This window comes from Protopterus annectens, chromosome 2.part0 (assembly GCF_019279795.1).
Source record: "Protopterus annectens isolate FY-2018-M chromosome 2.part0, PAN1.0, whole genome shotgun sequence".
Lineage (NCBI taxonomy): Eukaryota > Metazoa > Chordata > Ceratodontiformes > Protopteridae > Protopterus > Protopterus annectens.
The window spans coordinates 1,273,607,115-1,273,632,150 of NC_056728.1; the positions used below are offsets into that span (position 1 = coordinate 1,273,607,115).

The 25,036-nt window shown below is 40.4% G+C and overlaps 1 protein-coding gene across 4 annotated transcripts in view; it reads left to right on the forward strand.

The window, feature by feature from the left end:
• Window positions 1-25,036, forward strand: part of LOC122793445 (probable E3 ubiquitin-protein ligase HERC4) — a 1,684,714-nt gene that overhangs the window by 1,248,326 nt on the left and 411,352 nt on the right. For all 4 annotated transcript variants that reach the window (XM_044061446.1, XM_044061448.1, XM_044061445.1 and 1 more), the window contains 2 exons: window positions 6,553-6,677; window positions 24,216-24,275. In XM_044061446.1, coding sequence (XP_043917381.1) covers window positions 6,553-6,677; window positions 24,216-24,275 — 185 coding nt within the window. The remainder of the gene's footprint in view (window positions 1-6,552; window positions 6,678-24,215; window positions 24,276-25,036) is intronic.

The window sequence follows — 25,036 nt, forward strand, 5'->3', positions numbered from 1 at the left end:
GGTAGCATATGCAACAGGAAAGGAAGGAAAACCAATTTCTAAACAGACAATCTCCAAATGGATAGGAAATTGCATTAGATTTTGCTACTCCTACCATGGAAAGAAAACTCCAGAGAACATCAGGCCTCACTCCACAAGGGCTACAGCCACTACCACAGCTTTCTTATGAGGAGTGGCTACCAAGGACATTATAGAGGCTGCTACTTGGACCTCCGTGCATACATTTGCCAAGCATTATAACTTACCTCTATACTCTAGATCCTGTGCTGGTTTTGCCACTGCTGTTTTGCAAGGGATCCTAACTACACCATAATCTCTTCTCATTTCCTCCTCCCTAGTTTAGCTATGGTATTCTACCCATTTAGAAGACTGCAGATGCATCCTTGAAGGACATAGTACAGTTTTGTACCTACCATAAATGTAGATGTCCGAGAGGAATGCATCTGCAGTCAGGATTACCCACCCTCCTTCCCTCTGAGGTACTCCTAGGGTATTTGCCAATCTTCAGCTAGCTTGGGGATCTATTATGGTGTATTTGTTTGTATATATGTACATACATGCTTATTTTATGTGTTTGCTCTCTACTATTTGGAAACTTTGGCATTTATCCAAATTTAGCCATCCAAGAGGGCACCTGGCATCTGGGGCAAGAAACACTGAGGAAAATGGCGTCGGCTGATGCCTTTATACCCGAATAACTGCCGCAATGACGTCGGGTGAAGTGCGACACCAGCCGAAGCCAGACCCAGACTTTGGAATCCGGCCGACCGAAGGGCTGCCTGACGACAGGACAACCCATTTGTAAAGACTGCAGATGCATTCCTCTCGGACATCTACATTTATGGTAGGTACAAAACTGTACTTTCTCCTGTCCTAAACACTATTACTGAAAGGCTTACCAATAAATACACTGATTAAGACAAATTGTTCTCCAAAATCTCAAAAGTATGTAAAGCCCACCATAATCAGTTGCTAACATATAAGTTATTCTTCTAAATCTCAGAGATGGCATACATGAAAACAAAAACCCACCCCACACTCAAGAAAATATTACAATCAAATCCAAACCTTGGTTCAACAAGCTATAAGAAGGCATAACTTTAGCTCCCTCAAATCAAAACGAGACATCAGCTTAAACAGGCCAAAACTCTTCTGGGAAGAAGTTAAGTGTTTCATAGTCCATAGCTGTCCTACAACCTCTGCTGCTTGCACAAACTACCCTTATCCTATTCTCCCCCACTGTTTTCTTAAAAAAGTTTAACAGATTCTCCCAGCTAGGACTTACCAATCCCCACTCAATCCATCTGTTCTGCTCCCTTATACACCACTTTTTTTTTACTTCAATTAAATTGTCAAACGATATTGGAGCTCCCTTTGACCAAATCCCATTAACTGATCTCACAGAGACTGACAATCTAATGTTCTTGTTCATATACCACTCCACAGAATTCTTCATGTATAAGTCACTGTTTTATACAGAATGTTATGTCCAATATTTGGAAGTCAGCCTTAGTCAAACCCCTTACCCAAACAACCCAATTCCGCCAATGCCTCTAACTTCTCTCCCATTTCCATCTTTAATGACTTAATGAAAATATTTCAAAAATAATTTATTCATTTATATCCACCTCTCACATTACAATGACCATTGTACTACAAGTGGATGTTAGTATTCAAAAGTCTGTAATACAAGTTGGACAGTCCAATAACAGTGCAAAAATCTGAATAGTTCACATGTATGCTTACTGAGTATGATAACCATACCAGTCAACTGTCCACAGGTTTGCAGATGGTCCCTGATTTTCTTCATATTTCGGCACTGTTACTCATAAATTTTTAAAAATCACTAACAATTTCCATCACACTATAATATCACACATTAGAGTTTAATCTCACTTTTTCTGGAAAAGACCCAGGATGTAATTGACAATATGACAAAAAAGAGAAAAAGAGTGATTTAGAGAGGCATGGACATACAGTATTCCCCATTCTGCCTCTTGTACTCCACTGATGTGCTGTGCAGGCATGTAAAGTCCTGTTATACAATCACATTATTTAAGAGAGGTAAGCAGTGTCTTTCTGAAGTAATGTCATCGCATAATAACAGAATCCACTCCTTGGTGTGGATATCACAGATTTACCCACAGTTGTCTTAGTTTGATTACCTGGGATTCATCCTCATGATTAAACATAAAAACCATGAGTAAATCTTGTGGTACCCACACCCAGTTGTGGATTATTGCTGAAATATAAACTGCTATTTCATGAACAACATGGCTTCTGGACAGGTTAGAATGACACTTTAGACAATAAAAGATGAAATGCTCTTTAGTATGGATAAGGGCTCTTCAAAGAGGTTGTCTCCATAGACCTAACAAGAGCCTTTGACCTTGTGGATCACTCAACCACTGGCTGTATTTTTCTTGCAGTTTTTACTGAATAGTTTGTCTCTGTGACTTTTTACTCTTTGGTTTGTTTATTTATATAACAGAAATTGGTTTAAGTCCTGATGGTCCTCTTGGTTCCTAAATTAGTCTGTCAATCATCACTTCAGTCAAAACTGGCTTCTCTGTAACTTGTGATGCCCCTTACTCAAAGGTGTTCTCTGAGGCTCAGTCCTGTCCCCATTACCTTTTTCCACCTTTGTAAGTAACCTTAATCTTATCCCCATTACTTGTTTCCATCTTCATCAACAAACTTCCATATGACATGGTACATATTTTGCTTTTACTTTATGCTGATGATATTGTGCTCTAATACCTCTCTCCTCTCTCTACATCAGCTTCAAAGTGACTTTCATCCACACTTTCACAGATTCAATCTTCACCTCAGATAAAGAAATACATAAATCAAAGTACCTTGTATTCTAATCTGGGAAAGTCTCCCACTTCTTTCCTTAGCAGCAGGATTGGCCATTGGTAAAGGGCTCCTGTTCTCTCAGTTGGAATGAGGCCTACGTGGCTTCTAACAAAAATACTAAATTTATCTAAACCATTTCCAACAATATATGCAGATTCATCACACTCTCTTCACACAGGAACATTACAGCCAAATTTTTGAAAAAGCCAAGTGACTTCCAGTCAGACAAACAGTTGTCCTTTTACTTGACTGATGGTTATTCAAACTCTTACAAACAAGTACATTCTGTCTTAGCTGTCAAACTCTCTTTGAAAATCCCTTCAGTCTTAGACATTAAGCCCATGTAGATCCCCCAAACCAATCTGCATTGTACTAATGACAGCTTCTCTACCTTTGAACCGAAACTCAGAGAATTACTTCCTCCTCATCTCAGAGACATTATTTCATACTCTGAAATCCGTACCTAACTAAATCAAACATTCTCCAACACGCCAAATGTAACTGACTCTTCTCAGGTCAGTTAACCTAACACCAAATGCATCACTGTTGTTTTACCTTCTTACCATTTGAGTAGTGGGAGTGCTTCTACCTCTAACCCCCTTATCTCCCCCTTCCATATTCATTTATTTACTTACTTACTTATTTATTGACATTTGATTACCAGGAAAGTCAAACTGAGTAGACAGGTGAAAGCCCAATTTCAGAGGAGGCCCGGGGAGAAAGCTCCACATTATTACAAAACGTTTTAAGAATGATAATTTTACAATCTTCAAAAATAAAACAAAAACATCTGCAATTTAAATAATTGTAACAAATTAGACATTGTATAAAAACATTGATTAAGAATAGATACAAGTTATATGACAATCATTTAATATTTAGAGAAATTTTAAACAGTTTGTAGAGAAGTTAAAGGTAGTTAGGCTAATACAAACAGGAACTGGAATATGAAATGAGGGAAAACAGGTTTATGATCTGTTTAGAGAGAAAGTCAGGAATGAGAATTTGATAGAAGTAAGGAAGTAAGTGAAGAAGGGAGAGTACAGAGGTATATGAAATGAAAATATACTTGTTCACATTTAGGGATATAGTTTATCCTGGTTTTGAACAAGAACAGAGCCAGATTTTATTTAGTAAGTCTTTCAGAGTGGTTTTGAAAGATGGGAGGGAGGGTATTGACCTGATGGATACAAGTAAGGAGTTCCAGGGCTTAGCAATCTTTTTTTGAGTACAGTCATTGCCCAGCAGATTTGGTAGGCTTGTAGACAGACAGGAGTTTTTGGTTACTGGATTGCAATGACTATTTGTGAACATAGTTGTGTAGAATAGTTTTTAGTGCTGGACGGGCAGACAGATGCTGGATAATTTTACAGGTGGTAAGAAACTGTATATATGTTGGTCAATAGTTCGAACCAATTTAGGCTTTTCAGTGCTATACAGTGGTGGGTTGTGAAAGGGGTATTTACTGCAAATTTAGCAACTTTGTTATAGCATTATTCAAGTTTAAATTTTTGTGAATCCTGGAGGTTAGTTAGGATTGGGGTGCCATAAAGTAATGTGGGGAGGAGATAAGTAGTGACAAGTGTAGTATTAGTTGAACTGGTGAGAAAGGTTTTGGCTTTGTAAAGAATCCTGTTTTGATGACTTTTTTCTTATGCAATTTTGTATATGCAGGTCAAATGTAAGATTATCATCCATTATCACCCCTCATAATTTGCTATGAGAAGTGATTTCCATGGTTGTATTATCAAGAGAGAGGATTTTAAATTTTATTTTTTTTATGACAGAGGGATTTGGGGAAAAAGTAGTAGTTTGGTCTTTTTTGGGTTGAGCATGAGTTGAGAGTTATGAAGCCATATTTCAGTGGCTGATAAAGCTTCCTGAGGAATTTTTTGGAGATGTACCATGTTGTCAGATGTACAAATGAGAGTGGAATCATCTGTGTATTGTATTAATTAGTGTGGCATGTTGTGTGTATGTATAGAGGGTGTTGGTGAAAATGTCAAAGAAGTGGGGACCAAGGATGGAGCCTTGTGATACACTGGTAGTGACTGGGAGATAAGGAGAGAGCATGGAGTGCCATTTTACTGACTGACACCTATTGGACATGTACCTTTTGAAATGCAGTAGGGAGGGCTGGGAGAGACCTAGTGAGGACATTTGAAGTAGAAATATGCTGTGACAAACTGCATTGAAGGCTTTAGACAAGTCTAGAAATAAGGAATAGACTAGTTTGTCATTATCTCTAGCTTTATTGACAGTATCTATATAGGTTAGAAGGGCAGTGCTAGTACTATGGGAAGGATGGAAGCTGTGTTGTGTAGGGGATAGGAGTTCTTCCTGCAGGAGATAGTCCAGCAATTATTTTTGAATACATTTTTCAAGTATTTTGGCAAGGGAAGATAAGATTGCCACAAGTCTAAAGTTATTACATGAAAGGCTGGAGTATAATGGGTAGTCAAAATAAGAAGAAATGAGGGTTTATTTGGAAAAAGAAAAAGACACAATGTGGAATAGTTAGGCACTATTAGGGAGGGTTGTAATTATAAATTGGTATACTACAAAGCAGTAAGGGAGGGAGAAAGATAGTTGGGAATGGGGCTACAAATTAAATGGAGATAGAGAAGTAAGAAGCAAGAAACAGACATATATGTATGGAAGTAGTAAGGTCATTTTGTGAGGGTTTTGGAACAAGAGCCTCAAGTGAAATATATATGTAGGACGTATAATATTAGAGTAACAGGGGGTGGGTGAGAATAGAGGATTGAGTAGGACAGCGAAGCTGTGCGTACTGACTTCCCAACCTCAGGTCAAATTATAACTGAGAGCAATCAGTTTATAGCTAGTAAAAAAACAATTAACAGAGAGATGCAAAGAAAAACAGGTTTTCTGTCATTTACTACTGAGACTAAATAACTGGCATATGTAGTATAGTCTGCTAGTCAATAAAAAGGGGACAGTGGCCAACTTAGTAAGGGGTCATTAGACTAAACAGACTATTTCACTGAGACTTTCAATCACAGAGCAGGTATGTCTTTGACTGAATAAAGTTAATACACAGCAAGGTTTCTCATATACTAAGCTTATACATATCTTGCTCTGTGTATATTTTCTTTATACCATTATACATTATTCTACAAGTTGCATAATTTCTTCATCCCATTTTATCTGTTTCTTGTTTTAATGATATTCTATTAAAGTCCTGGGTTTCTTGTGTCAGTTTTCTTTCTGTATTTTCCTGAAGTGTTTATATATTTATTATTCATACCATAGGAATTCTGCAAAATCATCATTCAATGGAAGTGACCTCTCAAGTTTCATACACAAAGTATCACTGCTTTCCTGCAATATGGTTAATGTGAAATGTATATGTTCTATTCATGCAAATGAAAATCAAAGCAGACAAGCAGTTAAACATAAAAGCAAAGCAGTATTGGGGTGATATACTGTTAAACTAAAGACATTTAAATATTGTTTTGTACAAGTTTTAACTCCATAAAAGACAAGATAAGGTTAAATTATCAGATGTTTCCATTGGATATGTTAAAATATTTTAACTTAGAAAATGCTCCTTGTAGCGTTTGAATACTGCTGACTGCAAACGTATTTTGACAGATGGAAATAGTGCATTCAAGTAGAGGGATTATTTTACCTGTATGTCTCATTTTGAAGTCATATGTGTTTATTTAACAGAATTGCAGTATTTCTGAAGGCCAGTTTGCAAACAGTACGGGCAAAAGGATTGCTATATTAAATGATACAACAGTGCAAAAATGGATTACTAGCCCCTGTGACAAGAAAAAAAATAAAAGAAAGAGGTAATTATATTTTATAATGTATTTCAAATTCATATTTGTGTTATAATAGTCATCACATCATTGTGAGGGAAAAATATTGTTTATTTTGATTAGCTTAGTATAATAACATTGAAAGATGAACTGTTATGTTTTGATACCTGATGAAATGCTGTTTAATATATTAAATTTTGTTTTTAAGATATCTTTTTTCTATAGTAAACATGATGCTGTTACTCAACATAATGCAGAATATTTCTTTGTAGCCCTACTCCTAAGCCTGGCCATCCATGTTGTACTTCATTCAAAGTAAAGTATTAGTTTTCCAGCCCTGTTTCAAGACCAGACTTTCATGTGGGAACCTGGCAGCCTCTATGACATTTGATAATCAGGAAATTGTCATTTATACTACTAATTAGGGACTTTTGCCTGGTGAGAGAGACTGCTGCTCCCTGATTCCAGAACTGCTATGTTCTCAGAGCATGGCTTCTCTAGATCCATGATTCTCAATGAGACAACCCCCTATATTCCTATCACACTGGTAAGAGAGGGCCAGCCCTATGTTATTGCCCCAGTAAAACCACCATAAAATCCCAAAATTTCCTTGCCAGATCTGGCAACCAAATCCAAACTTTTCCTTGCCAAGAAGGCAATGCCCAGGCCTGGATCTCCTTCTTGCCACGTACCTTTGCTAAAGCTGCTTATTATCCTGTAACATTTTTATCTTAAATGCCCCAGGGATGCTGCTGCAAAAACATGCTGAGCTAACTATGAGCTCCCTTTATATTACCTTTATCCAGCTCCTCCTTCATTTTGCTGCTCCCACCCTTGGCCATCCCTTCTCTGTTCATGTAAGTAAAATACTACAGGGCCACAAGCTTCATGGAGGAGGGAAACGGATTTGTGTGAGGCGGTATATATTTAAATCAAAGCAGCATTTTTGCAGATTACATGACGTATCGATAAGTGTAACACATTTTAAAGAATGCAGGACATAAATGACGCCATGGCTAAAGCTAGGAATTATTCCCTTTGGGATAGTGATGCAGGTTTTAGACTGGGTAAGCATGTGCCTCACTTTATAGGCAAATAAAGGCAGCATTCCACAAGCTCTGTAAAAGAATCGCTCTTGAAGTAATTCTTGTTACTGATAAAGTGTTAGTGCTAAAACTGTTTGGAGCATTTTAGGGTCTAGCACTTAAACTTCTAGAGTGGAAGGTTTTCAGAGTTAACCTTTGGTCACCTAGATGAGGTTACCCTGGTTCACTGTGATTTGCAAGACCAAGGGCCAAATCATTAAAACAGGTACAGCAGAGACAGAATGGTAAACTGGATTTACAGGTTTATAGATAAGTACTAGGCAATAATTCTGCAGACCGTTTCAAACCCTGACAAAAATGTTTATTCTAGTATTCCCTCTAGCCTCTGGGAGGGCAAGAAAAGATAATATGAGGTTGACCATCCAATTATTTAGGTTTATCTTGAAGGTGGCAAGAGTGTCACTCTCTTGACATGTACTGGAAGTTTGTTCCAGAGTTGAGGGATACGTTGGGATATGAATCCATCACACTGTGTCTTATTTATCTGCTGATAAAGGTTTAGTTTCTTTAGCCAAGTATTTGATGTACCATTTGTTCTGCAAATTAGTAGAATGTCAATTAGAGTTGGCTCTTTAATGGCTTCAAAGACTAGATTCAGATCTCCACAGAAAGTAAGAGACTGAGTACAGAGAAAAGGCTGCTTGTCTCTCATGATAACTAAGATTTTGGAGGCCACTGATCATCTTGGTTATGAATCTCTGAAGTTGCTCAAGTTGTGTGATGTGTTTAGACAAATATATGACAAAAGGTGCAGTATATTCAATAATGGGTCTGCTGAGATATGATTAAATGGTAATTATGACTTCTCTGGATCTAATGAAAGTGCCTTTAGAAATTAGATGAGCCATATAGAAGTTTTTTGAACTACTGTGGAGATATAATGGGAAAATTATAAGACATTATCAACAATTTATTTTTATTTATTTATTTATTTAAATTTGTTGACCGGGAGTGTCCGACTGGACGTAGGTCCATTTTCAGCGGAGGCCCGGGGAGAAAAGCTCCACAGTTAAAATAAACAGACAGTATTTACATTGGATTACATAGTGATTAACAATTTACATAGCAATTACTTACAACATATTTACAGATGAAGAACATAGTACATCAGTAGACAACTAGAATCTTTATCTGTGAAGTGCATACCAGACATTAACAAATGTTACAAGAAGAAGAAGTTCGTGCTGTATAATAAGTACTGGCTTATGAGCATCTGAGCTTGCTATAATCAAGGTAGTTAGTGGAGTGGAAAGAAAGGTAGTGGTTGGATGGGGTGGATGATATTAGAGTGGGAGTTGCAAGGGCATAGCCAGCATGTTTTTAGTTGCACTTTTAGTAAAGTTTTGAAGTGGGTGCATGATGGTATGGAGGTAATTGTGGGTGGGAGTGAGTTCCATAATTTGGCTATGGCGCAAGAGAATAGTGCTTCACCAGCAGAGATATTGGCTTTAGTGATCTGCAAGTGATTTTTGCTGCTGGTTCTTAGTGGTCTGGTGGTGCGATAGGGTTGGAGTAGATTCTGGAGGGATGGGACATTTAGTGGATGGTTTACTAGTTTGTGGGCGAGTGAGAGTTGATACCATTGAAGGAGGTGAGGGAGTTCAAGCCAGCCCAGTTCAGCAAGTGAGAGACAGTGGTGACTACGGTAGGATGCCCCTGTGGTGAATTTGGCGATTTTGTTGTAGCAGGTCTCTAGCTTGTTTAGATCACATTGCCTTAGGTTGGTATATATTGGAGAGGCATAAAGTAGGGTAGAGATAAGGTGGGAATTTGCTATTGAAATCTTTGCTGCTTTGGTGAGAAATTGCTTATTTCTGTATAACGCTCCTAGTTTTTGTGGACTTTTTTTATAGTCATGGATATGTGAATGTCAAATTTTAGTTTATTGTCTATTTCCACTCCTAGCAATTTGGTGTGTTCAGTTGGGTATATAGTGGTGTTGTCTTTTGCCGTGATGTTAAAGTGAGAGTTGTTTTGAGAATGTTTGGTGGGTTGGAAGATGAGTAGTTTAGTTTTGTTTGGGTTGAGTATTAATTGGGCATCGGATAACCATGTTTCAACAGAGGAAAAGGCTTCCTTTGTGACTTTTTGCAGTTTTGGTAGGGACTGGGCTGAGCAGATGATGGTCGAGTCATCTGCGTATTGTATGAGTGTGCCATGTTTGGTGGCAGAGGCTAGATTATTGGTGTAAACAGAGAAGAGTAGGGGTCCAAGGATGGATCCTTGGGGAACCCCTATGGAGACAGGTAGTTGGGGAGATATGTCATTCTGCCATACAACGGATTGTTGGCAGACAGACAGGTAACTCTGAAACCAGTTGGTGACCAATTGTGAGAAGGATAGGTTATTGAGGACAGAGATAAGTTGTTTGTGTGGGACCATGTCAAATGCTTTAGATAGGTCTAGGAAAGTAGCAGAGGAGAGATAGCCATTGTTTTTATGCTGAAGGATAGTGTTAGTAAAGGAGAGTAAGGCAGTGGTGGTGCTATGGTTTGGTCGGAAACCATGCTGAGTACTGGAAAGGAGGTTGTTAGTAAGGAGGTAGTCTGAGACCTGAGAGTGTATGCATCTCTCTAGTATTTTGAAGAGTGGAGAGAGAATAGCTATGGGGCAGTAATTGGTTAGTTCTGTGGAGGGTCCGCCTTTGTGGAGGAGAATTATATGTGATACTTTCCACAGTGTGTGAACGTAACTTTCTGACAGAGATCGGTTAATCACGATGGATACTGGGTAGGCCAGAGCATCAGCTGCGATTTGTAGGTATTCACTTGGGAGGCTGTCTGCTGCTAATTTGGTGGGTTTAAGTTTAGTTAAGAGTTTTTTTATGTTGGAGGTAGGTACAGGAGAAAAAGAGAAGGCAGTGGGGAGATTACTAGTTGAAGGTGTGGGTTGGAGGGGAGGGGGGTTGTGTTGTTTAGCTAGTGATAGTATGGTTTGAGTGAAGTGTGTGTTGAATGAGGTAGCAATATTTTCTGAGGAGTGAGGGATGTTAGGAGGAGGGGTACTGACTTTACCTGGGTGGAGGATGGAGTTTATGGAGGACCAGAATTGTTTGGGGCTGTGTTGTGAGGAGTCTAGGGCAGACTGGTAGTATTGGGATTTGTCCTGTTTTATTAGCTTTTTGACTCTATTGCGTAGTTCTAGAAATTTCTGTCTAGCTGAGGGGGATTTTGGTTTTGCGCCAGTGCTCCCAGGCTTTATCCCTGTTTTCCATTTCTGACTTAGTGGTTTTCTGTAGCCATGGGGAGGGTTGTGCTTTGGTTCTGGAGAATCTTATGGGGGAATGGTAATTAAGGATGTTGAGGAAGGTAGTATTAAAAAATTCAACTGCATCATCTAGACTGAGGTACTTTAGAGGATGCCAGTTACATTCTTTGAGGGATGAGATGAATGTGAGTGGGTTAAAGTTTGTTTTTTTACGTATTCGACGGTAGATGACAGGTTTAGCTTGGTATAGGTATTTTTTGAGTAGGAATGTTGGGGAGTGATCACTGAGGCTATCTGATAAGCAGCCTGTTCTATATGACTGGGGGCTCTTACTGACTAGTATCCAATCCAGGGTAAAGTGCTTGGTGGAGTTTTTATTTATCCTGGTTGGTGACTGGACTAGTTGAGTGAGGCCATGAAGGTGTACATGATGGGTTGGATTGTTGCCAGAACAGGATTGCCAGTCAATATTGAAATCACCTAAGATGATAGTTTCTTGGGGGAGATGGTGGGGTAGACCAGCTGAGGAGGTTTTTCTAGGGAAGGGATGTTTTGGCCAGGTGGGAAGTAGCATCCAATTATGGTTTTGTTTTGGTTAATTTTGAGGTTGGTATATATTATTTCTTCTTTGCCTATTTGTGGAGCTGATGATTTTAAGATCTGGATGTTTAGATGCTGTTTAAATATTATAGCTACACCACCTCCTTTTTTGTTTAGCCGGTCTACTCTTAGTATGCCGTAACCTGTAGGGAGTATTTGCTCTCTGGTAATGTGAGGTTTTAGCCAGGTTTCTGTCAGGATGACTATATCTGGGGAGTACAAGTCTATGGTGGCATGGAGTTCATGGACTTTGTTGGATATACTTCTAATATTTAGGCATAGTAGAAGGAAGTCACTTGGCTTTCTATTGGCTGTAATATAGGAGAAGTTGTGGTTTCTAGTCTGATTATGAAGATTGGGGTTGGAGATGGTAGGGCCAGGGTTGGGGTGGATGTCTCCACTTAGGACTAGTTTTGATAAGCATGAGATTATTAGTTTTCTCAGTTTTTGAATATGTTTGTTTATAAGGGAAACTTTATGATTGTGCTCTGTGGGTAGTAGGTATGGTGGGAGGGTTACTATGTTAAGTTGTAGGAATGCTTTATGTTTGAGTAATATAGTTGGTAGAATATGTGGGGGGTGCATAGGGATGGTTCTTGAGCTGGTGGGAGGGGAGCTGAGTGTGGGTGAGACATGAGTGGTGGTGTGAGTAGTAGTACAGTGGTAGTGGTTGAGTGGGGGAATGATGGAGCTTTGGTAGGATGTAAGATATGCAAGGAGAGTGCATGCGGTGAGCATAGGAAAGGTATGCTTGTACATGTTAGTTGAGGAGGTGTGATAGTAGTGGGAAGATGGAGGAGGTAGTGTTGGGTTAGTGCTGTGGTTGGCTATTAGAAAGATGGGAGGGGTTTGAGTGCAATAAAGGTGGGACCACTGGGGGGCGGGAGGGAATAGGGGGCAGGGTGGGGAGCGAAGCGGGTAGAGGCCCTGTTAGTTGCTCGTATGAGGGGCTGGAAACAATCACAAAGCAAAGACAAGTATGTGTTAAGAAACAATCACAATTGACCAAGGACTGCTCTGAAACTGTAAGTCATTTCTTAGTTTCTCATGTGGAAAAACAGGATAACCTTGTATCAGTAGGCTACTGTGGTCATAGTTTAAATTTACAAACACACAGTATTGATCAGTTATGGATACTATTTGCTAACAGAAGGGAATAAGAGAAAGTGGAAGGTGTGTGTGTGTGTGTGTGTGTGTGTGTGTGTGTGTGTGTGTGTGGTGGGGGGGGGGTGCTGCTTACAACCAAAGCAGAGTGCTCTCCAGGGGAAAATGAATATACTGGCTCAAACAGGTAGACATATACTCAAAGTTAACTGTAGCTGTTTGCAGACAGTTCAGACCCGGACTGTGCTTTTCTTCCAAGAATGTTAAAGGTGGTACCGCAGTTGAATACTTAAGAGTGGTGTTAGGTCTAGAAAAGAAGAGTACAGAGAGGAGTAAGCACTTTTGAGATGGTAAAGATATATTATAAAGATTACAAAAAACACACTGAGCAAATAGCTACCGCATGCAGGACAATGCCATGCACAAGAGTGCCTAGATCCTTTACAACAGGGTCTGAAGGAGTGCCTCTCCTATATGGTAAGCAAAACTGTTTTGTTTACCAAACTGAACTATATTACATTTAATTTGAGACTATTGTCCTTGTATCAGTTGTTGACATGATCAAGCCCATGTTGGAGAAATTGTGAGTCAGTTGAAGATCGAATAACAACACCCAGTTAACAGTCATCTGTAAACTTATTTAACTGTAGACCAGGAATACTGGCCTGAAGGTCAGTGAAATATATGCCAAGTAGGAGAGGGTCCAAATCTGAGCCATATGGAACACCACTGGTAATCTTTTTTGCTTTCAGAAGTGGCAGCTGCAACTCTAAAAGCATGGGTTCTGTCAGACAGCCATTTAGCTATTAATTTCATTTTATTCTTTACAAATAAAAAAATGCTTCTGTATGCTGCAGTGTACACCCAAGTGTGGCTCTGTATATCAAAATAAGACAAAAGCTTATTCTGCAACAAAAACAAAGTAGAACATGATAGGCTGATTACTGCTCCGGCGTTTTTTTAGAAATCATTGCTTTGTGCTTCTAGGTACTCTTAGAACACTGAACTATGATAATGTTCTTACTGAGTCTGTACTATCCAAATGTCCCTTACTTATGACCAAACCTGATGCCAAGCCATGTTGTGCCTATATGTTCAGTTTTCAGAATGTTCAAAATGGCTACAGCAAACAGCAACACAATTCATTGAGAGCACATTGATGAATTACACTTACTTTATTAACGTATTTCAGGATAACTGGTGATTTTCATCATGGCACTCACTGTTGTAGTCCTCTATTTTGGTATATCCTTCCCAACAGGATGCAAGGATACCGGTAATAATAAAGGTATGTCTGCCAATGCCATCTTTGTATCCTTCTTGTCATGCAGTTGTGCATAGCCATATGTTTTTGCAGTGCTCTGAATCTACCAATTGACCTCTTTCTAAGAACCAGATAAGCACCCCAAAGGGGGGTTTTTATCCTTTTGTTGCTATTAACCTAGCTGAATGTCTGATACTGAGTCTAGTTCTGATTCTGAATTTGTGGTTGAACTGAATAATTGCAAGATGTGCAGGAAACAGTATACCCACAAAGACATTCACAACAGGTGATTGTTTTATCTTAGCCCAGGGCCTTATAAGGACTTCTGTCTGCATTTTGCCTATTTCACCATGAAGACATCTGACAGAATGTATTTTCAAAGGTTCACAATGAAGAAAGAGCCACATGCCTGGTTTTCTGCTGCCAGTGGCATCACCCAAGGTCTCCATGAAACTTCCATCAAAAAAGATGCACTGTGATAAGAAACACAGAGAAAACATTGGATGGCTAAGTGCATCACGTTGGATTACTCCAGGTCCAGGTTGCTATATCTGAAAACTATGGGTATATGAGATGCTTTTGCAACTCTCTACCTTAGGGTCCATCTCAGCCAAGACCTCTCTAGTGTGACCACTCTGCAGGCCACCATGTCACTGGCATCTCGCATGTCCTTCTGAACCAAAGTTTCTGGTGTAAATCCCAAGACTAAGGGTAATTTGGCTTCAGAGGCTCATATACTTATTTCTGAAGAGAAAGTTGAGTTCCTTAGAGTTCTTGTCCTTGAGGAGGTCCAGGGAAATTGCACTGAGGTTTCAGTACCCCAACCATGAGCAGACACCTCCAAGGCGACAGTTTCCAATACCACAATGCGCTGAAGACCAAACTAGTGCCCACCAATATAGGTCTGGCAGTGGTTCAGTCCCCTACACTTCCTGTGTTTCTACTGATACTTTAGCTGAATCAGCTAAGGTGGGTCTGTCTCCCTTGAAACAAAAAAGGCCAAACACTGGAATTGCAGAGGTGTTTGAGTCTCCTCCTAAAAAGAAAAAAGTAGGACCTCTTCGTAAAGATTCTGACTCCTGTGACTCAGCAGCAAAGGAGCTGACTTATGTAAGCCAGATTCCTGTTGCTTATATCGATGATTCAGGCACCAAGGACTCTCCTTCCTCTGCTTCACCTCCACAGAACATTTTTCTCCTTTCTCCTTTGGAGTCGGACGTTTTCTAGTGAGAGAAAAAGGAATACTCTGAATCCCAGCTTAAGTATAGAGTCCACATGGCCAACCTTAACCCAGACATTTAGTCATCCCTCCAGTGTTCGACATCATTGAAGATGTTTTTACAAATGCACACACAGAACCAGACTTTCTTCCTCCTATTCCAAGGAAACGTGGCCCCTTGTAGTGGGCCAATTATTACTACATTCTCCTGTACAAAACCAGTTTTCCTGATCTATCTGTGTTGTCCTTGGACTCCTGCAAGAAAGGACCCTTACTCCATCCAGGGACCCTATCCCAATGATAGGAAGAGTGGAAAACTCAACAGATTTGGGAAAAGATTGTGAACTTTTTAAATCCTCTCATTCAGAGTCTTGAAATGCCAGTGTGTTATGCTTTCTTACCAACAATCCCTGTTGCAAAAGATAAGGGCTAGGGCAGAAGAAAATACAGGATAAGGATCTGAAACAGTAGATTGTTTTTTTCTTCCTTCATACTTCATCACACTGGCCCAGCTCCCCAGCGCCCCATGTCCACACCAGGTCAGCTAGCTAATCTCCTACTCCACCTGAGTTACTCAGGTATTTCTGGGGCCTGTCATGGTTTCTAAGGACATCCTGGGGACTATTGCATCTTTGCTTCCCTCCAGGTTTTTTTGTATGCCCCACTCCACCCCTGTGCTCATCGACTATGTCTAAGGGAAACTTCCCTCTTTGGACCAGGCCTCCCCTTAGGGATCATCACTAATGGAAGCCGTCTCACCCAGGATAGGTAAGACCATACTATCCTGAGCCTTCATCAGTCGCCTGAGCTATTAGTCAAACCCTGGTCACCTGGTCTTTGGTCAGACCTTTATCCCTGTACACCCCAGAAATTTGATCAATATAACCTTTCTTCTCATATTGCCATGCACTCCAAAAATATTGCCATGATGCAGCAATTACAAGATCTGTTATCAAAAGCAATGCCTAGTTGAGGACAATGCCCCCTCCAAACCATGTTAAGATGGAGCTCAAAAACACACCACTAGATAAAAATCTCATTTTTTAACCACACTGCTCAAGAAGTTGTCAAGAACTTGGATGAAAGAGTATGACTATACAGTTTGGGACAGCTTTTTCAATCTCAAGCTACTAAGTCCAGCAGGAATGTACCCAGCAAAGACATGGCCTTTATATCTCAAGCATGAAAGTAGCATGTCTGCAAAGGGAAAAAGGGGAAAAACAAGAGATAGAATGACAAGCAAAACCCAAACCAGACCTTTTCTGCCATCGAGCTTTCCTCCCTTTAAAAATGCATCAGATGAGTAGCCTTCTTTGTAAGAAACTATGAAGGCATCACCTAAGGTCAGTGAGTCTTAGGCATTCCAAGAAAAAGTTAAAAAGTTGCAGTTCCAAGAGATTTCAAAAGGCAGGGGCATTCCAGCTATCCCAAAAGGCAGGGGCATTTTAGCTGTCTAAAAGATAGGGGCATTGCAGCCATCCCAAAATACCAGGTGCACCTAATCTGTGCAGTTCTACAAGAGAAGGTACAGTCTAGGGCCATAAAAGGTCCCAAATGGAGAGGAAGGATGTGACTTTTACTCAAGTCTCTTACTTGTTCCAGGGAAAGAAGGCACATGGAGACTGATATGAGATCAGTGGTACCTAAACAAGTTTCTCAAAGTACCAAAATTCAAAATGCCAACTCTGCAGTTATCCCAGATCAGGCTCTTAAGGTCACTCTGGATCTAAAAGATGCCTACCTTTACATCCCATTGCCAAAACTCACAGAGCATTCCTCAGATTTGCAGCAGTGGGAAACATTTTCAGTTTCCATTCTTGCTCGTTGTCTTGTCTACTGCACCCACAATCTTCAAAGAGTATCTGGATCTTGTAATTGTCTGTTGGAGGACAAAGGTCATCCAGCTTTACCCCATCTAGATGATTTCCCCATTCTACCAAAGTCAATGAAGGGGATGCTCAAAGCTTTGGAATTCACACTGAATTGTTTCAGGAATCTTGACTTCATCATTAATAAAGCTAAGTCAAACCTGACTCTGTCAGAGAACCTGATCTTCTTGAGGCCCATATGGACACCACCCTCAGCAGAACTTTCCATCCAAATGAAATATTAGCCAGTCTGACAATTTCAATACATTTTGCAACAAATAGAAATTTCATCCAGGAAGACTTTAGGCTGTTCATAGGTTGGTACTAGGCTATCGGCCCTAGGGCCTATACAAGCCTAGCCATAACAATTCCCTGGATATTATTTACTTCTCTGGACCCCTGTCTAGCAGGGTGACTGACATGATCCCTGGGGTGAATTTCCTATCTCCCATCCAATCATCAAGGTTCTTTTGAAGAGGGCCAAGGAGGCGGTCTGCTTGACATGTATGGGCAGTCTATTCCAGGAACCTATCCCTCCAGCATGTTTTGTTCAGTGTGATGAAAAGGTTTAGATCCCTGGAGCATGTGGCTCTGAGGGATTGGGATTTCTTTAAGTGGAGCATGTCCAGTAGCTCAGGGTTTGACATGGCCTTGTATGCTAAGCAGAGATCTTCTCTGAGTAGACGATATGCCACAGAGTATAGCTGGAGTTTTTTTAGACGGTCAGCATATGGCATCTGCTTTAGGCCTGTGATTCTTTTAGTGAGGTATTTCTGTGGCCTTTCCAGCTGTTGCAGATGTCTTGTGAGGTACATACCAAATGGGGCATTATACTCTATAATGGGTCTAATGAGGGATGAGTACAGTGGGACAAGGAACTCCTTTTTTCTGGGTAAAAAGCCCTTAGTGATGAGGTGTGCTACATAGAAGTATTTCCTGACTGTTGTGGGGATGTGGTTATCGAAAGTGAGACCACTGTCCACCTGTGTCCCTAAGTCTCTCATCACACTTTCGATGTTTAGTGTACTGCCACCTATGTGGTAATTCATGGGTACATGTTTTTTCCAAAGGGGATAAATATACATTTCTTGGCATTAAGCTTAAGCCCATGGCTCTAGCACCAGGCATCTGTTTCTGTAAGGCTTTTTTGTAGAATATCCACATCATTTGGGGATTCAATAATGGCTCCCAGTTTGCAGTCACCTGCGAACTTTGTTAGCCAGAGTCCCTTAGTGTTGGCCTGTACTTCCGAGAAGTAGATGCCAAACAAGAGTGGTCCCAGGACTGAACCCTGAGGTACTCCACTTGTCACTTGTATGGAGCTGGATTTGGAGTCGGCTACTTTTACAGTCTGGGTTCTGTCAGTAAGCCAGTTGGCAACCCATCGAGTGAAGTAGGGATTTATGCCCAGCTTAGTAAGTTTATCTATGATCCCAGAGTGGGGGATGGTGTCAAAGGCCTTGGCAAGGTCCAGATAGGCTGTGTGGACAGCTTTACCCTCGTCCACAGCTCTGGGGACTGATTCAAAGAAGTCAATCGGGTTCAGGAGACAAGATCAGCCCTTCACAAACCCAAACTGGGTGGGGTCCAGTGTTTGAAGGTTGCCAATGTCTTTGTTTATAAGTTCCATGATAATGCGTTCCATGCCCTTGCAGATCAGGCTCATTAGACTGATGGGATGGTAGCTCCCGGGATCCAAGGTGGATCCCCTCTTGTGGAGTGGGATAACTGTAGCTGTGCGCCATTCAGTGGGCACGAAGCCTGAGGTGAGGCTATGATTAAACATGACACTTAGGTGAGGTGCCAGTTCATTTTGTAGTTCATGTAGTACACAGCCTGGGATGTCATTTGGTCCCATGGATGCTGTATTCTTAGCTTGGAGAGTGCGGTTTCTGTCTGTGTGGCTGTGTTTACCGGAATTTGGAAATCATTTGGTATTCAGATGGGTCCTTTAGGGAGTGAGAGGGGGGGTGAAGTTGGCACTAAATCTATCTGCCAGGATATTGGCAATATCCAAGGGATCAGTATATTTAATTCCATTCTGTTGGAGCTCAGAGCAGATCTGAGCATTGCCATTTAGAGTCTTGACATAACTATAGAATGTCTTGTGGTTGTCTTTGGAATCTTTGTCAATTTTGTTTTTGTAACTAGCTTTTGAGGATTTTATGAGGGATCTCATTTTCTTACTGAGGCTGGTGAGGGAGTTTTTTGCATCCTGGGAGTTTCCTCTTTTCTGCAGCAGTTTCTTCTTTCTGTTGTATAGTTTGTTTATAGCAGGGGACCACCAGATTGGCTTCTTTTTTTTGGAGGAGACCATCTTGGTTCTATTTGGGATGGCACAATTCATGCACGAGTGGATGTGCTCATACAGTGCCTTAGTGTAGGATTCTGCAGTTGAACTTTCAGATCCCATCTGCATGGGTGTCATGAAGTTTGTCACTTCTGACTTCAGTAGCATGAAGTTGACTTTGGAGAAGTTTTTTAAGGAGGTTTCCTTACTGGGGGTGGGGGTGAGATGTGGATGTCAAGGGTGATTTGCTTATGGTCAGACCTGACCATTGAGGGGGTGACCACTGGTGTGGAGCTTCTATCTCCCATGTTGGTAATGACCAGGTCTAGGATACTGGAGCCCCTGGTGGGACAATGGATTAGTTGATCCAGGGTGTTGAAATTTATGAATTCCAAGAACCATTGGGAAAAGGAGTTGGTACCTGAGTAGTTTTCCCAGTTAATGGCAGGGTAGTTGAAATCACCCAGTATTAGGGTGTTTAATTGTATCTTAATATTTTCCAGTATGTTTAGAAAGGTGTAGTGAGAATCTTGGGGCATGGTGGAGGATCTGTAGCAAGCTACAATTTGGATTGCAGTCTTACCTAGTGTTAGTTGCACCTGAAGAATTTCAGATGCGTTGGGCAACTAGCCTGGAGGTGTGAATATCCTTGGTGAATATGGACACTCCTCCACCTTTAGTGTTTTGGTCTTGGTTTTATGGCCAAAAAGTGTGGTAAGAGTTGTAGCCTGGTATTGCAGGGGTGCTGTCTGGAGCCTTGAACCAAATCTCAGTTACTGCACAGATATTGATGTTCTCCATTTTTAGGAGTGCCTTGAGAGAGTGCATTTTGAGGTTTAGACTTCTAGCATTGAGTAGCATTACCTTCAGATTTTGCATGCTTGTATCTGTTATGGTGGTGGTTTTGTCCTTTGAACCTTGCCTAAAGAAGGCACTATAGGGGTGGCAAGAACTTTAGCCAGTAACCTGAATCCCAGGGTTGACTGGTGCAGACCATCTCTGGCAAAGTATCGTGGTCATCTAGATGGGATACATCTGGATGACCTTTGTCCTCCAACAGATAATTATCAGATCCAGATCTTGTTGGGTTACATGGCAGCCTGCATCTTAATGGTGCCACTTGTCCGACTGTGCATGAGGAAATTCCAGTAGTATATGAGGAGCAGATAGTGTCAGCAGGCCTGTGCATTACAGAAAAACATCTCACTATTCCTGTGCATCAGGAAGGAGATTTCATGGTAGCTACAGCAGTGAACTCAGAACCAAGGGGTGCCTCCTCAAAGCAAAGGACTCCACAACAGCCCTCACTACAGATTCCTCAGGTTTAGATTGGAGGCTAATGCTAGAGCCCTTCAAGTGAGGTGATTTGGGAGGGCATGATGAGAAAAAATATATATACTTGTAAAAGAGATGATGGCAGTCATCCTAGCACCAAGAGCTTTGATTCTCACCTGAAAGGAAAGTGTTCTTTAGGTAAGGACAAACAACACCACAGCCATGTTGTACACAAACAAACAAGGAGGCACTCCTTCATACTTGCTATGCATACTGATTATACAGGCCTAGAAATAGCTTTGGAGACAGCATGACTCTTATTGCAGTCTGCTTTCCCTCTCTGTGAAATATTCTGGTAGGCAGGTTGATCAGACCTCTAGCAGACTTCAAAGACAAATAGTTGTTACACATGGATGTCTCTCTGGATTAGACCAGCATGTGGGGCATTCCACAAATAGACCTGTTCACCTCTCATCTAAATGGACATCTGAGACAATCTTGCTCCAAGATAGCAACTCCAGAAATAGATGCATTCTCTCTTTACTGGTCTTTTTCTTTATGCATTTCCTCCAATACCCTTGATCCTCAGGGTACAACTCAAAATAAAGGATGAAAAGCTATAAGTAATTCTGATAGCACCGTTTTGGCCAAGGCAACACTGGTTTCCTCTGCTAAGCAGTGGCAATAACTGCCTCTGTAAGCAGACCTACAGACTCAGTTCAAAGAGTCCAACCTGGCCATTCTAAGACTGACAGCTTGGATGACACATATATTACAAAAATTTACTTAAAATTATGATGGAGGTTAGAAAACCAAATACTAGAAAATTCTACTTAGCTAAATGGAAAAGATTCTCCTTCTGCTGTCTGTCCAGGAAGCTTGACCTAAACAAAATTAAAGTGGCTGTAGTCTGGGAGTAACTATCAGACCTTTACAATTCTGGCCTCTCTTATACAGCTGTCAAAGTGCACAGTGCTGCTGTTTCATCAAGTCTAAACATGGATCCAACCTTACATCCCATGCCTTCTGCTAAGCCATTCCTAAAACAAATTCTCCATTTTAGACTCAGAAAGGAGATTGCCTCACCACAGGATTTCAACTATGTACGGGGAAAAAAATAATTATAACCCTAACACCTTTTGAAGTAGCTGCTTCTACTGCCCTCCATTTTTCTCTCATAGAAGACAGTGTTTGGGTGTCTATCACCTTTGTTAGAGATTTTTGAGCTACAGACTTTTATGTACAAAGAACCCTTCCTATTTTTTTAACCAGGATAGGGTATGCCTTTGTACTAACCCTACCTACCTTCATGCCTAAAGTGTTTTCTGAACTATCCTTTAACAAACATTTAATTTGCCAGTTTTCTTTCCAAAGCCACAAAGAAGAGGAGAAAGGACTCTTCATTTCTTAGATGTGCATAGAGATGAAATTTCTTCTTTCAGAAAACTAAAGATTTTAGGAAGTCTGATCAGTTGTTTGCCCCTTTTATAAAAGGGAAATGGGAAACAGTAAACAAGCAGATCTTTTCCAGACTGCATACTGCAGTCACTGCATTTCTTTCCGTTATTCATCCTATGATAAATAGGGTTCCTATTACGTTGTCAAACTTCAACAAGTTCGAACCCTATATGGTCAAAACCATATAATTGAACTTGCTGAAGTTCGAAGACATAAAAAATAAAAAATAAAAGTTGCAACAGTAAACTAACTGTTGCAAGCAGGGGGGCAAGCCCCCCTGCACCCCCCAGAAGGGGGGCTGCCCACACACACCCCTCCCACTCTTTAAATATGCCAACTCTGAGACTGCACTGTAGTGTGGAAAGGGACTATTTCCCTTTACTGCACTGTAGTGTGATCTCTGAGTTGGTATATTTAAAGAGCGGAGGGTGTGGGGGGGTACAGGGACGATTGACCCCTTGCTTGCATCAGTTAGTTTACTGTTGCTTCTTTTATTATTTTTTTTTTCAGTGTTCAAAGTTTTGAAACTTTGAACAGACAAGTTCGATATTGTCGTGTTCGAAGTTTCAATACTTCGATCATGTAATAGGAACCCTGATAAATATATTCCAGAACATATCAGGACCCTCTCCACTAGAGCCCCTGCAGGTACCACAGATTTCCTTATGGCTATTAACACATAGGCCATTCTTGAAGCAACAACCTAGACTTCTGTACTTAGTTTCTCTAAACACTACAATTTACAGACCTCTTCCAGGGCATGATTTGCCTCTGCTATCCTGCAGGGGTTCATCTCCTGATTACTGGTATCCTCCTCCCATACTCTCCTTACTTTGGAAATCTGCCCAAAATTGTAAAGTGCAAGGGTGAATACTACAGTGAACTGAGTACATTGTGTAAAAACTTACCATAAATCTAGATGTTCAAGTAGTTTTACTGTACAGATTCCTACCTCCTCCCCAATTCTGACCAGGTATTCCTTGTATTGTACATTGGGATGGCTCCCCGGTCCCTTCTTCACCTTTCCATTCACCTTCATACCAGATTCCTCTTCTTTCTTTTCTCTTCTGTTACTTCCTGGAGAGGGAGACTGGGGACCACTGTGATGAACCTGGGGTACACAGGTCTGTTTCATCTGGTCCACTGGGGCTTTGGTGCTAAGGTTGTCTACCTGTCTGTGGCTAAGGCAAGACAGATTAGAAGTTGCTGTCAGCAAACCCACCGTTTATAGCATCAACTTGTGTGCATCCTGGTGGGAGGCCAACAGCTGAAGCTCTTGGAGAATTTTAAGCTGGAAGTTGGATCAGCCATTTGGACTACCTGAATACAGAATATAGCAGAAGTGAAGACTGCAACAGAGACTCTACTCGAAAATGTACTTTTTTGTTAAGTTTGTAAGACAGCTGCACTTTCCACTTGGAATAGATCTCTCTGGCTTCATTTACATCACCCTGATTATCACACATGCTATGAAGCTACTATGATCAGCAGTTCACCAACCACTAAAGGAGCAAGATCACTTCTTGGAGGTGTGTTGCACTCCTAGGATGGGCAGTCTCTCTCTGCTAGATATTTCCTGAACTTCAAGTACATGGCATTTTAGGGCCAGATTCCAAAAGAGTTGCTCTCAGTATAAGTCTGCTTGATTCCAGAAGACCTGCTCTCTGTGTAAGTGACTCACTTTGGTATAAGGCCTATTTATAAACAAGCTTACTACAGGGATCAGATTCCAAAACATCTGCTCTCAATGTAAGTGATCATTTTCACTGAGAAGAAGTCTTTTGGAATTGGGGCCTTAGTATTTAGTTATTAGCAGTAAATTTATCAAATACTTCATTTTTAATCTGTTTTTTTGTGGTTTCATTTTGAAGTATTATATGACTTTCTACAAGTTGTGTGAAAGCACTAATATTTTTCATTTGAGCAGGTAAAATTTTAGTGTTTTAGTAATCTTTTATAAGTTTTTAGCCCATGATCTGACTAAACTAAAATCGCATTGAGTATTACACAGTTTGACATTTCCAGAAAAATCTCTCAATAGGTAAAAATAAGAAATAATACATATGGTTATTCTTAAATGTTGTCATCTTACAGGCTGAATATAGATGTTTCTTGCTGAAATTCAGTTTTATTAACACCATTGTGGTATTTCTATTTTTGTATTTTAAAATATACAGAGAGATCGACATAACCTTTTCTTCTGCATCATGTTTAAATGGAAGTTTTCTGGAAACAAGGTAAGCAGTTGTTCTTAAAACATTTTGTCTAGCTTTTCATATGAGGTTCACACTGTATCAGGCCTTGTCAGTTATGTTAATCCTTTCATGAACTAATATATGACATAATATATAATATGTTATATTTCTATAATTTAGCTCCAGCTTCACACATTGACATTGTTTCTTTTCAACAAGGATTCATACATATGTGTTTACCCTTCCTCACAGACTTAGCTTATATTACTTTTACAACCTGCAACATCTGCACAGTTTCATTATGTATGATTATTGGCAGTGGCTCTATCTACACCTGATACCTCATTCTTCTTAGTACTTATAATAATGATCTACAGATGAATCTGTACTTACCTCAGGTATAGGCAGATTACATCTTTTGTTATTATAGGTAGCGTACTGGAATATGAGTCAGTCATATTTAAACCTGTTCAGGCCACTGTCAGAGAATGCTGTTATTTTAGACCTAGCACATGCAGAGCCCTTTTAAGGTTCTTGGCATACTATTTCTTACTGATATATCACTAGATAGTTTATATATCACTAGATCACTAGACAGTTATATTCATTCTTTCATGGAAAGGTGGTACATTACCTGACATACAGGATACAAGGTAGCTGCATCCAGTGACTGGGACACCTAGACAGTTCCCAGCATGGTCCTCACTAGCTGCGATTATGATTACAACAGCTGAATATTCAAGGGTTATAACTTGACTAGTTATCATGTATTTGTTAGTACTTGTTGTCCATTTTGAATATGG